This window comes from Pseudonaja textilis, chromosome 3 (assembly GCF_049901715.1).
Source record: "Pseudonaja textilis isolate UNSWEBS1 chromosome 3, rPseTex1.2, whole genome shotgun sequence".
NCBI lineage: Eukaryota > Metazoa > Chordata > Lepidosauria > Squamata > Elapidae > Pseudonaja > Pseudonaja textilis.
Window position 1 is genome coordinate 52548752 of NC_141992.1, and position 14014 is coordinate 52562765.

At 42.7% G+C, this 14014-nt stretch overlaps 1 protein-coding gene across 7 annotated transcripts in view; it reads left to right on the forward strand.

The window, feature by feature from the left end:
• Positions 1-13247, forward strand: part of AMPD2 (adenosine monophosphate deaminase 2) — a 60265-nt gene extending 47018 nt beyond the window's left edge. For all 7 annotated transcript variants that reach the window (XM_026707036.2, XM_087929703.1, XM_026707038.2 and 4 more), the window contains 10 exons: positions 167-296; positions 739-933; positions 1392-1523; positions 2481-2644; positions 4511-4637; positions 4936-5099; positions 5714-5834; positions 6521-6694; positions 8203-8313; positions 10133-13247. In XM_026707036.2, the coding sequence (XP_026562821.1) occupies positions 167-296; positions 739-933; positions 1392-1523; positions 2481-2644; positions 4511-4637; positions 4936-5099; positions 5714-5834; positions 6521-6694; positions 8203-8313; positions 10133-10348 (1534 nt within the window). In that variant the 3' untranslated portion in view covers positions 10349-13247. The remainder of the gene's footprint in view (positions 1-166; positions 297-738; positions 934-1391; positions 1524-2480; positions 2645-4510; positions 4638-4935; positions 5100-5713; positions 5835-6520; positions 6695-8202; positions 8314-10132) is intronic.
• The last annotated feature ends 767 nt before the right edge of the window (positions 13248-14014 follow it).

A 14014-nucleotide genomic window follows, 5' to 3' on the forward strand; every position in this document is an offset into this window, starting at 1 on the left:
CTAGCTTCCCTACCCATGTAAAATTTTCTGGAAAGGCAGACTGTTCCTTTATCAATTTATTGTATGGAGACAGCTTCTGGGATAATAACGAAATTATATCTCAAATGGAAAATGTTCTAATCAGAGTGTGCAAACCTTAAATTGTTTTCTTTTCACCTTTGGACAGAAAATCCTTTTGCTATAGAAGACTTCAGTACTTAAGTTCAAAGTTCCAGATGCATGTCCTCCTCAATGAGATGAAAGAGCTGGCAGCTCAGAAAAAGGTGCCACATCGTGACTTCTACAATATTCGGAAGGTATAATTTGAAAATATGTGCTGGTACTTAGGGCTACAGACTATGTCAGTGCCACAGATTGTTGAACCGAGACAATTCAGTAGTGATTGTAGAAAGCTTCACCAGTACAGCCCTTTACCTCTTTGTACTGATAAGAGAACACTAGCAGATCCTACTGCTTTTAAATTGGTAGCAGAATACTTTCAACAGAAATGCTGAGTTTTGTACCCCTAGGCTCATTTTGGATTGGTGTATAGAGATTGTCTTTTTTAAAAAGCAAACTCCAGATAATTATGTCGATACGTATAACAATCTTGGAAGAAAGCCATTACAGACTAAAAAATAGAGTTGAGTCTGAGAGTAGCAGTTTTTCTTGAAGTCAACTAATGAACTGATGTCTTAAGATAACATTTGAGCTGGCATCTTCCTAGCTTGTATACTTACAGACTAATCCTTTGATCAGGTGGACACACACATCCATGCCTCGTCCTGCATGAATCAGAAGCATCTGCTACGCTTCATCAAACGGGCTATGAAGAAACACCTGGAGGAAATCGTTCATGTGGAAAAGGGCAAGGAGCAAACCCTTAAAGAGGTCTTTGAGACCATGAATCTCACAGCATACGATCTGAGTGTGGACACCCTCGATGTCCATGCGGTATGTCAGATGCATTCATCAAAGAGGGCGGCTTAAAAAGAGAATTAGAAACTGATTTTCCTACTGGATTAAATAGCGATCATAACTTTGGACGCTAGGCTGGGCAAAACCTCCTTATTCTTTCCAGTAGAACGGTCTCACGTGCAGAGCGGTAGTTCCTGACTTTTTCAGGTCTATTGGAACACGGCTCTAAAGTTGCCTCAATGATAAGCAATGGAAAACCTGATCTCAATTAACTCCAATAGTAATTTGGTAGTATTTACCAAAGAGAAGAAGGTACTCATTAAAGAAATACCTAATGGCTTCTCATCTTGGGAGGCACTGCTCTCCAATCAAAGGGGGATGATGGAGGGAATTTTGATTAAAGAAATATATCTTTATCGGTAATGCTAAGCGAGGAGGAGAAGGCAGTGCGGTTGCATTCTGGCTTATCATCTTGGCATCCTCTCTATTAATAGGATCGTAACACCTTTCATCGATTTGACAAGTTCAATGCCAAATACAACCCCATAGGAGAGTCTGTTCTGCGGGAGATTTTCATTAAAACAGACAACCAAGTCTCTGGAAAATACTTCGCTCATATCATCAAGGTGAGCGCTGCTGTAATGGTATGTGGGAATGTCCTTGAGAGACAGGGAATTGCCACGGCCAGGGGACAGAAGACAACCTCCAGAAGGGATGTGGGCATGGCAGATGCTTCAGAGGGGACCCTCCCTAGTTTCTTAGGTTGCAAAGGCAGTGGGAGGAAAATGGATTTTCAGACTTGCAAGATTCCGTTAATGTAACCTTATAATAAAGTCGGATTATCTGGTTGTGCTTCACATCTGGACTACCTTGCGAGTTGGCAGCTGCCTTTCTTAAACCCAGGGTGGCTGAACAAGTTATGCAGACTTAGCTATCTTTTGGAGCTTTGAAACTTGCGGGAATCAAGCAGGTTGGTTTTGGAGAAGTAATAGAAGTAATAAGTAATAAAGCCACATGGGGTGAGCGGAAAGGGATGGTGGGTGTATAAAGGTTATTTCTTGATTACTGCAAGTAGTGGCCATAACTCAACTTCTGAACATTACAAGGCCCACTCTTAAATGTTTATACATTTGTCCCTCTATCAGAAATTGAGGCCAATATACTTGTGTCACACCATGCCATGCTACAATACTTACCCAGTCATTGTGGTTGGAAACTAAGGTATGCCTAGCCTACTCTATGAGTTAATATTGGGCTTGGCATTATGCCTGAAGGAGGTTCTGCAGCCTAGTGTGTTTTATAAACCTCAGAAACCTTATGATTAAAATAACAAAAGCGGATCAGGCAATCTGCGGTCAGTTTCTCTGTTTAACTACATCGTTCGTTGAATGAATTTCAGCCGATCTCTTTGTCACGCAACCTGGCTCATAGGATTGTCGTTCGGGAAGAAAATGAAGGGAGATCCCTGTCTTAATCACCCAGACCTCTCAGACAAAAGACAGGATCTAAGAACACGTGTGTGGTTTTTTTGTAGAAAGAGTTCCTATTCTTAAAGTACTAACAAACTGATTGTCTCCTGGTAGGAAGTAATGTCTGACCTAGAAGAGAGCAAATATCAGAATGCAGAACTGCGACTGTCTATCTACGGCCGAGCACGGGATGAGTGGGATAAGTTAGCCAAGTGGGCTGTTACCCACCGAGTGCATTCCAACAATGTTCGCTGGCTGGTGCAGGTGCCTCGGCTGTTGTGAGTGTCTCTCTCTTGGTTTTGCAGTTCCAAAAGCATGCAGAGACTCGCAGAATCACAAAGGGCTTTGCATACATTAACTGCTGTATTATTAATACTCAACAGCTGCTTCGGTCTCGTAAAAAGTGAATACAGGAACTTGATTTTTTTAATATAATTCTGGCACCAAGATTACACACTAAAAAAGATAAATGTTGCCCTTCCACTGTCTTTTTTTTTTTTTTAAAAAAAAGAAGACTTATTGAAAACCATGTTGTTTGAACAGGTATGAATAAGGTTAAGCCTTACAGGTTGCAATCCTGGAACCAATTTCAGAGCATTCATGTTTAGGATCAGTGAAATCGCTGTGCCTTATTATATATCTGGGCATCCTTGGGGAAAAAAATTCTACTGCTTTAGAGAGGGCTCTTTATGCTACAAGTAGCTTTCCACTGTATTTTTTGATGGTCAGGGAGAGCAGCTATCTTGATAAGAAATATAGAGGGCTCTTGGATCTTACTTTTGAATTCCACAGCAGTTGTAATCCCAGTTAGTGGGAAACCACCCTTTGGACGTAGCTGCTCAGCGTAGTACGATATCAGCTTATGAGCTAAAGTGCTAAGACTTGCACTGATGAAGCTACAATATCTAGTTGAGTAATGAAACATCTAAACCAGAAAGGGTTGCAACAGATTTATGTCTACCATTCAGAAAAAACAACACCCCTCCGGTGGTGACATCAGGGGAGGATGGGGGAAGAGCCAGTTGCAAATCTGTTACCCACGATCTCAACAGAAGCACCAGGACTAAAGCTACTTTGAAAATATTTGATAAGTGGTCATAAAAACTTGCATGTCTTCCCCAAAACACATCCTCTCTTTTTAAATCCCTGTGTAAGATAGTTATCTATGGAATTTCTCAGCCATCCAGTTCATGGTTGTCCCAAAGGTGCTTTTTCCCCCAAAGGCAATTAGGCTTTCTTGATTTTTTTTTTCTTTGAAAACATATTGCTTCTCATCCAAGAAGCTTCTTCACTTCAGGACTGAAGAAGCTTTTTGGATGAGAAGCAAAACCTTTGCATAACTTTGGGAGAAAAAAAAACACCTTTCGGTATAAAATGGTTATTTCCCCCAACCGTCTCTGCTGTATGACATCTGCAGTGAAGACTGTTGGGAATTGGATGCTGAAGCAGTTGAATTACTTAAATCAGGGTGTCCAACCTTGGCAACTTTAAGACTTGTGGACTTCAACTCCCAGAATTCCTCAGCCAGCTTTGCTGGCTGAGGAATTCTGGGAGTTGAAGTCCACAAGTCTTAAAGTTGCCAAGGTTGGACACCCCTGACTTAAATGATCTGACTCTCTCATTACCAGAAGCTATGCAAGCCTTGCCACAAAGCAGCTGATTTTAAGTGCGATCAAGGCACACTTAGGTATTTGTTCGTCATTTCTTTTGTAACTTTAATGCCAGGGAAGGCAGAGATGTGGGAAGAAGTGTTTGTAGTTTTCAGAGTAAAATTCATTTGACTGGGCAACATATTTATTTTAAAAAAAATATTAATTAAATTTTTATGCTGCCCATCTCCCCTACAAGGTGACATTGGGCAGCTTGAGATTTTTCTATCCAGAGAACAGGGAATTGGGTATCACTTAATACATTGACAACAGAAGAGGAAAAAATGAACTAGTTTAGTCTTCTTGGAAATATGCTACCCATTCCCCTCTTCTTCCAAGGATCTGGGTATGTGCAGTGTGACACTACGCGACTGCTAATTACAATCCTCAGTCAGCTCAGAACAAGGTCTGAGGAACACTATTGTCAAGTGTCAGGAATGAAGAGATTTATGTGTGATGGAGTACTATCACTTTTTGTTTCTTGACTTTTAACAGTGACGTATACAAAACAAAGAAACAGTTGGCTAACTTTCAGGAGATGTTGGAGAACATTTTCTTACCTCTCTTTGAAGCTACCATCAATCCTGCTAGCCACCCAGAATTGCATCTCTTCTTGGAGCATGTAAGTAGGGATATTGGAAAAAGCAGCCCTAATTTCTAATACTTGTTAAAGGGATGGCTAATAGTATTATGTGCATTTGGGACAGTGAGGGACAAATGTTATATATGTGATTCTTGAAGACCACTTAGGTGGCTTATAGCAGAATGGTTGGTATATATATCAGTCTAAAATAATTGATATATATATCAGTCTAAAATAATTGTCATGGCTTCTGGCTGATTTGCATAACATGAAAGAAGATGCAAGAGGCTTCAAAGTCGTCTCTCTTTCTTTCCTTCTCTGGGCTCTGAACGGGCAGGTGGATGGTTTTGATAGCGTAGATGATGAGTCCAAGCCAGAACACCATATCTTCAACTTGGACAGTCCCTTACCTGGCAATTGGATGGAAGAGGATAACCCGCCATATTCATATTACCTTTATTACACATATGCTAATATGGTGGTGTTGAATCATCTGCGTAGGTAGGTGGTCTGCTTCTTATCTCCCCCCTCACCAGTGGTGGGTTTCAAAGAGGTTTACCACCATTTCGGTGGGCATGGCTTGGTGGGCGCGCTTTGCACACGCCTGCCAAACACGCACTTTGCGCACATGCAGAGGCTTTCCTACTCACCACCTGCAATCCCTGTAGCGTCAGCAGCTGAGGCGCAGCAATCTGCAGTGCCATGCAAAGCAGCTGCGCTTCAAAAGCAGGGAATTGAGGTCAGTATGGGAACCCAGGCAGGTGGGCCCAAGTGGGCCTAACAGCAGCTTGTCAACAGAGAACCGGTTCAGTCTCAGCTGATCTTCGGCACTACCGGTACGCTAGAACGGGGCCGAACTGGTAGAATAGCACCACTGCCCCTCACCCACCTTTTGAGTCTGCTCCAGAATGGTTTTTAAGACCTTGGATACCCTTTTCTCACCTTTCTGGTAATAATAGTAATATACAGAATTAGGCTCAGATCTTGTGGTCTATGTTTCAGCTTCATGGCTTTGGTGCTGTATGCTGGGTGCAATTTCTGTTCCTCTTTCCATCGTAACAGCATTTTGACGTCTCCTTTTCCAAAACGCCATTCGTTTGCTTTCCTTTTTTTAGGAAGCGGGGCTTCCACACCTTCGTGCTGCGACCCCACTGCGGGGAGGCAGGACCCATCCACCATCTTGTGTCGGGTTTCATGCTGTCAGAGAACATATCTCACGGCCTCCTTCTCCGCAAGGTGAGGGAACGCAAATGAGTTGATACCATATCTAAAAACATGGACATACTTGTATATCTCATGAAGCAGAAACGTTGCTTAGACGCCAACGCTGCTGCTTAAACCACCACATACCTTTGGTTGCTGTGGTAAAAGCTACTGTTGTGGCATACACGCAGTGGGGACCTAGGCAGAAGGCAAAAAGAAAATCACATCACACTTGTGTAGAAGCACCAAGGTGCTTCCGGGTTGGCCAGTGTGACATCACCATTCTCCAGGGGATGCCCAGTTGGGGGCTCTTTTCATGTCCTGGTTAATGTGCTCACCAAAGTGGTACCTGTCTGTCTACTTGTGAATGCATGCTTTCAAAATGCTAAGTCAGCAGGAGCTGGAGCAAGTGACGGGAAGTCATCCTGTCTCACAGCAGCCTTTGGGTTTCAAACGCTGCTTGTCAGCCCAGTGTCAACCAAACTACGTGAGCGACCATGCTCCTAAAAAGAAAGTGTGAATAGATCATTATTGGGCCTGCATGCTGGCCCAATAATATATTGGGCCTTTTATTGCAGTCTTTTGAAAGAGTTTCCATTCATGACACTTCCAAGTAGACTGAAGGAAGGGGGAACCCGTATATGTTTATGCAGAAATAAGCATTAGGCAGGGCTCAGTGTTTGCTTGCTCCATGCCTTAACATTGAGGTTTTTTCCCAGGCACCGGTGCTGCAGTATCTCTACTACCTGGCTCAGGTGGGCATTGCTATGTCTCCACTTAGCAATAACAGCCTGTTCTTAAGCTACCATCGAAATCCGCTACCTGAGTACCTGTCTCGGGGCCTCATGGTCTCCCTGTCCACAGACGATCCCCTGCAGTTCCATTTCACTAAGGTGAGTGTTGTGTAGCAGGTATGACCCAAAGGAATGAAAGATGGCACAAAGGAGGAAATATACCCTTCTTTTTAGCTGATATAGTGTGGAAATAAAACAGGGCTGTATAAGTTATTCCTCTGCCTGTATCATGTGTTCATTGCTTAATGCTTCATTCCAAGCTGCAGAGGTTCCTGTTGTGCTTCGTGTACTGTATATGCTTCAACAACAGTTCCATGTTTTCTTGTATGTTTATTTCATGGGTGCATCATAGCCAGGTACTGAATAGAATAGAATACAATAGAATACAATAGAATTCTTTACTGGCCAAGTGTGATAGGACACACAAGGAATTTGTCTTGGTGCAAATGCGCTCAGTATACATAAAAGAAAAGATACATTCGTCAAGAGTCAAGAATCATCAGCTACAACACTTAATAACAGTCATAGGGTACAATAAGTAATCAAATCATACTAGGAAACAGTCAGTATAAATCAGAAGGGTATGTATTGCCATTGGGTAAAAATAGATTTCAATAAAACAATACATGATAGGTTAAAGTAGAGGTTATTTTTGTGATTAGCTGCCAAACATCTATGAGATGCACCAAAAGTGTTAGGAAGCAAAATCTTTGTTGTCCAGTGTAACTGAAATGTCTCCACCCAGTGGCTCAAAGTTTGGCCACAAGAACCAAAGTACAAAGAACAATGTGCTGTCTTTAGTTCAACCTGTAGAAACACTTGTGGCAGCTTGGGACAGACACACCACCATCTCATTTTAGAAGAATAAGATGTTGCTTTAGCTGTTTACAAGTAGTCCTGGACTTACAACAGTTTATTTTGTGACAGTTCAAAGTTACAACAGCACTGAAAAAGTGATCTGTGACCATTTTTCACTCTTATATGACCTTTGTATCAGCTCTATGATCCTGTGGTCAAAATTCAGATGCTTGGCAATTGGTTCATATTTATGGCTGTAGCTGTGCCCCAAGGTCATCTGATCCCCTTTTGCAGCCTTCTGACAAGCAAAGTCAATGGGGAAGACAGGTTCACTTAGCAACAGGGTTACCAACTTATCAACTGCAGTGATTCGCTTAATAACGGTGGCAAGAAAGGTCATAAAATGGGGCAAGCTCACTTAACCAATGTCTCACTTAACAACAAGGGCTATCTATATATCATTTACTTATCCCAGGCACACACTGTTCTCCACTTGATCTATCGGAGATAAAATAATGGAAATGCTTTCTGCTCGGTTTTTATTAAAAGTAAACTTGCTAAATGCCTTACTCATGTTGGATTTTTGTCCTGATGTGGAGGTGGCTGCTTTCTTCTGTGACAATTCTCCACTTTCCAATCTAACTTATAGCTTTGGGCTTCTTAGTTGCTGCCTACTGCATACAGTCTGCATTGTGCATAAATAATTTGATAGGTACTAACATCACTGAAGCCAGTCCTGTAGCATATTTTGCTGCTTGCTAATGTCCTGTTTGTACGTATCTGGGTCTGACTGACAATATCCCTTCCAGGAACCCTTGATGGAAGAGTACAGCATTGCCACACAGGTTTGGAAGCTCAGTTCCTGCGATATGTGTGAACTTGCACGGAACAGTGTGCTCATGAGTGGCTTCTCCCACAAGGTAATGTAGAATCTTCTCTGAAAGGGACTGGCTTCAGGCTATGGCCTCCCAAAATAATGCTCTGAAGTTCAAGGATTTACAGAGACTTATTCATCTGAACCAGTGTTCTGACCCAAGCCTCCTTCAAATCAAACAAACGCAAAACAGAGATAAAAGCAAAATCTTTTTCATGCGTCTCTGTGAATTCCGCTCATTCACAGTAAAACGCTATTAAAACTAATTGTCCCAGATAAGAACAAGCCCTGTCAAGGTTGTGCAAGGCTGCCAAGAACACAAGTTAAATTGCCAGGAAAAATCCAAAAATAAACCAGGATAGACCGAACTTCCACAATAACTTGAAGTGCAAGAACTTCTTTGCTTCCTGCAAAGAATCCCACTTCTGAGGGCTGGCTTTTATCCCTTAAAGGAGGGGCTATCACCTTGCAGCCTTACTCCTGAGTCACCCATGCTGCTGCACATGCACTGGGCACGGGCTCCTCGGGGTCCTCTGCATCACTGTTGCCAGACTCCACAAGCTCCAAAGGCAGCTCCCACTGTCTGATAATCCTGGCCCCATCCCTGCATCACACACAGGCCCACCATCTGAGTCCTTGCTCTCTGAGACCTCAGCCACCCGTACCCGCTGCCGGTGAATCACAACAACCAGCCTGTTTGGTGAAGAAGACTTGACACCTACATGCAGCCTCCTCTTCAACCAAGTCTATACTCAAGGGAATAAGATGGCTGAGGGCTAATGTTGAGGAAAGCAATATCCAACACCTCCCTTCCCTTGACTCCACCTGCAGCAAAAGAGCAGCCTTTGTTCTGAAAGGGTCATGGCAGCTGTGGGAAATTAGGCTGGAAATGAATCCATTTTGTGTTGGCGAGGTGGTATATAAAAACCTCTGCAGATGTGATCCTTTCACCAGTGAGGTAGCCACCCACCTGATTATGAAGTTCAAAAATAATTTGTCTTAAAGAGTGCAATGGGGTAGTTCAGAATGCCAGTATCTGCCATGCCCTTTTTGCTTCGGCCTTCTGTTCTCCCATGTACATAATATCTGCCATTATGTTCTCAGTTATTATGCTCAATCCTTATTAAACTGATTCTAATTTTTCTGTAGGATTCCCCATCCACCCAACCAGCCAAAGACTGTTTATACATCCCCAAGTCATTGGTTTGTTCTAAGCTTAGGGCAGCCTGCTTTTTGTGTGTGGATGCCAGGGAATTAGTTATATTAATAGGGCATGATAAACCTACTACACCTTGATACATCTTGTAAAATTCCAGGAAGCATTCAACTCTTGATCAAAATCCCAGTGAAACGTAGCACATCAATGTGCAGCAGTAAGAACAAGATGGATATTTAAGGCCTTTTCTCTGATAGTTTTAACCACTCCAAATGAGCCAAAAGCAGAAATGCCGGTCCCAAGACTTTTATCTTTGCAATTGTAGTACCATTGTGCCTCTACTCAGGTATTTTGTTCTCTGCTCAGCCTTTCTGGGGGGTGGGGAATGCCACCGAGCCATTTATGCAATTCTTCTCAGGGCAATAGTCCAGAGAAGCACTAAAGTGAACATAAAGTGAGAATTTAAGACCCACGAGTGAATGTATTAGTTTGCATGTGAGAAAGAGGAAGAGGGGGGTAATAGTTGGTGCTGGCTCTTGCTTTTAAAGGGATTTGTTTGTTTGTGTATTAAATCTAGAAACTGCCCATTTCACTCCCAGAGCGACTTATGAATTATACTGTATCCATCATAAATGCTTTTGTCTTTGAATGTCCAGGTGGAGAACGTTTGGCTTAACCCTGGATTGATTTCTGCCCTTTGTGCCCTCAGGTGAAGAGCTACTGGCTTGGACCCAACTACCTGAAGGAGGGACCCGAAGGCAATGACATCCGTCGTACCAACGTGCCAGATATCCGGGTAGCCTATCGCTATGAGACACTTTCCCAGGAGCTGACTCTCATCACCCAGGCTGTGCAGACAGAGATGCTGGAGACCATCCAGGAAGAAGATCCCCTGACTATGAGCTCCATCCGGGATACTTGCTGAAAGAGACTTGTTCACAATCGGCCTCCCTTTCAGTCCCACGCTGGCTTGACCTGCTGGGCCTGTTATGTGAGCGCAAAGAGAGCCTGACCATCCACCTCCCTCATCCCACAGACTTTTCTACTTTCCTGTTGTGTGTGTGTGTATGTGTTTCCTTCGGTATCTCGTGGAAACGTTTCCACGATTTCTTTGCCATCTGGTAATTGGCTGGAGCCTCCTGGAAGATGAATACTTAGAAGTGTCCCCAGGGTTCAGGCCCGGGAATCAAGGAAAGCATCCGGAGTGGGAATGGAAAGGCTGGTCAGATCGTTTGTGAGTCAAGGCCAAAGAGGTAGAAAAGGAACATAAATGCCAGTTCAGTGCAGAATGAATTCTGGAAGTGCTGACCCAGGAATACATTTGCCCAGTGGCAAAAAGAAACACCAGCATGTCTACATATATCCTGGGCAACATCTGCCAGGGCCAAAGTCTTCTGGGGGTGCCTTGAGCTACCTCGCTTTTGTTTCAGGGGGTTCCCATTGGCTGGTCAAGCATCTCTGAGAGGCTGGAACCAGCCCTGCCTTTTGCCAACCAGGGCAGAACGCTGTTGTCAATCCCACTAGGCAAGAGCCTCCATTTTTCAGTGTTAAGCTCTAGTATGGTGTTTTTCAACCTTGGCAAACTTTAAGATGTCTGGATTTTAACTCCCAGAATTCCCCGTCAGCATGACCGCTTCGAAAGTCATGACATCTAGACAGCTTAATGTTGTCAGCATTGAGAAATACTCTAGTATGTGAAGTGGGGCAAGGGACAGATTTTTTTTTTCCTGTCGTTTCCTTTCAAAACCCAATAATGTTTGTCTTTTTTTTTTTTTTTGCTCAGGGAAAACACTAACCTATGATTCCCTCCATGCTTTAAAGGTGAATAATGACTGCACTGTCAGGGACAAAGTGGACTTGACATAATAGAGGTATTGTTAGCATGCCAAATACTGGGGTTTTTAATTTGTTCTGTAACTTTTGTGAAACTTCTTGGTCTCCCTCTACAAATCAAGTATTATAAAAGAAGTTTGATGCAGTTATCAATGTAGCAAGGAGATTGAAGATGATTCTGGCACTGAAAAAATAAAAGCTTCTGGAAGAAAGCCTTGGAGCCCAGATACCTGCCTGGCATGGAAGGAGTTTAGGAGAAATTATGGTTGTTATTAATTATATAACAGGTTCAAAATGGAGATGATGAAGGACATCTGAGATCAGTCGTTTTTAAAACAATTTTTTAAGTGATTTCTAAGGCTTGATTGGATCAGTGACACTCATCAGCAATTGGTGTAGGAAGATACGTGGAGTTGCATTAAGCCATTTATTGGGTCTAATCTACTTTCCCAAAGTTGCTACTAGCTCAGGAATGATAGCATTTTGTTCCCTACGGACTTAATGGTGCAGTTACAGGAGGAGGGGGATGTCAGAGCAGAATCATTATCCATGGGACAAGAGGTTATACACTCTGGCAGTGTTGCCCCATTTGGGGGCTGTTGCTTCCTTCAGCTGTTTTAAAATTTACAGTTTTTCTGGGGAGGGTTCCTCATGTTGGGAGGTGTCTGGCAGCCATGTCTGATTCAGGAGCTCCTGGGAGATGGAAATTTTTTTGGACTGGTTAGACTGCAGCAAACTGCTTGTTATACTTGACCCCACCCTCTCTCTCTTCCCCCTTCCCCCCCCCCCTTTCTGACAGCTTTTGACTCTCATGTGCTAGTTTTAATACTAGTAGGCTATTGTCATCTTATTAATGGTTGTTGTGTCATCAGTCATAATTTGGAAATCTCTTGCGGGCCTCTCCTGAAGTAGGAAACCAACTTCAGACTGTGCTCGCTATCTTCAGGTTCAATGTTACGTCCGTTTCCCTAGTTCTTGCTCCCAGTTGCTGCCAATAATGTGTGATTGCAAGCAGATCCAATACAAAGGGAAATACGTTTGTTAAACTAGCAAGGAATGCTTCTAGAGCACGGGTGTCCAACCTTGGCAACTTTAAGACTTGTGGACTTCAACTCCCAGAATTCCTCAGCCAGCAAAGCTGGCTGAGGAATTCTGGGAGTTGAAGTCCACAGGTCTTAAAGTTGCCAAGGTTGGACACCCCTGTTCTAGAGTGAACTGGAAGCTTCTGATGCCCTCCTTCTAAACTTGACTACCTCAATTTGCCGTTCTCCAAATACGTTGGACTAAAGCTCCCATAATCCTCAAGCGGGGTGGCTGCATGAAGTTGTGCTCCAGTACAGTTGGAAATAAAAACTGTTCTAGATGGCTATGGCCAAAATCGAAAGGTCATAACAATTGCCTGCTTAAAGATATTCACAAAGTGCACCAAGACTAAATAGGTTGCTTTTTTTTATGTTATTTGGGGAAGAAGCATTTTGTTATAGTTTGTGTCATTATTCGGAGGGTCACACATCCAGGAAAAAGGAGCCATTCTTTAAAGCCTATCTAGCTGGCGTTTCACCTTCAATGGCACAGCAAGGTAATTCGGTAATTTCCTTCCCTTCCTTCCACACATACCTCCTCCCCAATTGCTGTCTCCCAAGCTGTTTTGCAACAGAGCTGTCTTGTTCCATTTGTTTCAGCCAGCATGTTCAGCCTTGTTAATCTAGCGTTTGGTCCAACACATGGTTCCAGGAAGAAATGTATAATCAGTTGAACTTCATCTCTCCTTTTCTTCCTTTCTCCTTGCCATTAATCTGCCTATTGGTCCATCATGTTTGTTTTTTTGCTTTGGTGTCAGAATTGAAACTGGTATTCCTTTAGCAATCACATGTATCATCCTCTCACTTGGCTATTTTGTGTACTTTTGATGAAACTCTATGCTTGTCTGTGCTGTTAGAAATCTTCTGGAAATAAAAGCATGATCCTCCATTAAAGATTATTTAAGTAAACCGAGTCTCTGTACTTCTGATTGAAACCATTTTCCGCTCCTGGTTTGGCTTCCAGGCAGATAATAAAATCATTTTTCTCCAAGGATTTTGAAGAAGCAATGCTCAGCCTCCAGGAAGCCGTTATCTCTAGAGGCCAACATTACTTTTTTTTTTTGTTAATAAGCTTCAGTTTAATAGTTCCTCCCACACTTGTCAGTGTTTTCTTGGAGAGGATGGTTAACATAAAGAAGTACTTCCCTTCTAATACTTCTGGAGTGTTTCCACACAGGGCAAAGAGATATGCTGTTTTCCTTAATCCACGTGAAGGTCTGCATATGTGTTGCTCTGAATGGCTCTAATGAATACCTACACAAAAAGGTGCTAGTGCTTCAGAGATACAGGAAATAATATGCTTACATAAGAAGACAAACTTGGTAATAAAAACAAAAGCCTGGATTTCTATCTATTGGTGCTCAACTTGTTCCAGGCCCTATTAAAAGGTGCTGTTAAACTTCAAAGAGAAGTAAACGAATGTGTAGATATCCATTAACTACCTTGAAATGAACCCTTCCTCCAGAGATCATTCATACCAAGAGTCATTTAACCAGATAAGAAAAAGGAACATGAATTTAATAATTTCCAAGAAAATTTCAAAGTTGAAAAGAAATTGAATAACATATGAGCAGAGGCTTCCAGGCAGCTGAAAAAAACAAACTTGTTACACACCACTGTAGGTACTATTGCTAATGGAGATAAGTAGAGGTGGTATTCAGCAGGTTCTGGCCAGT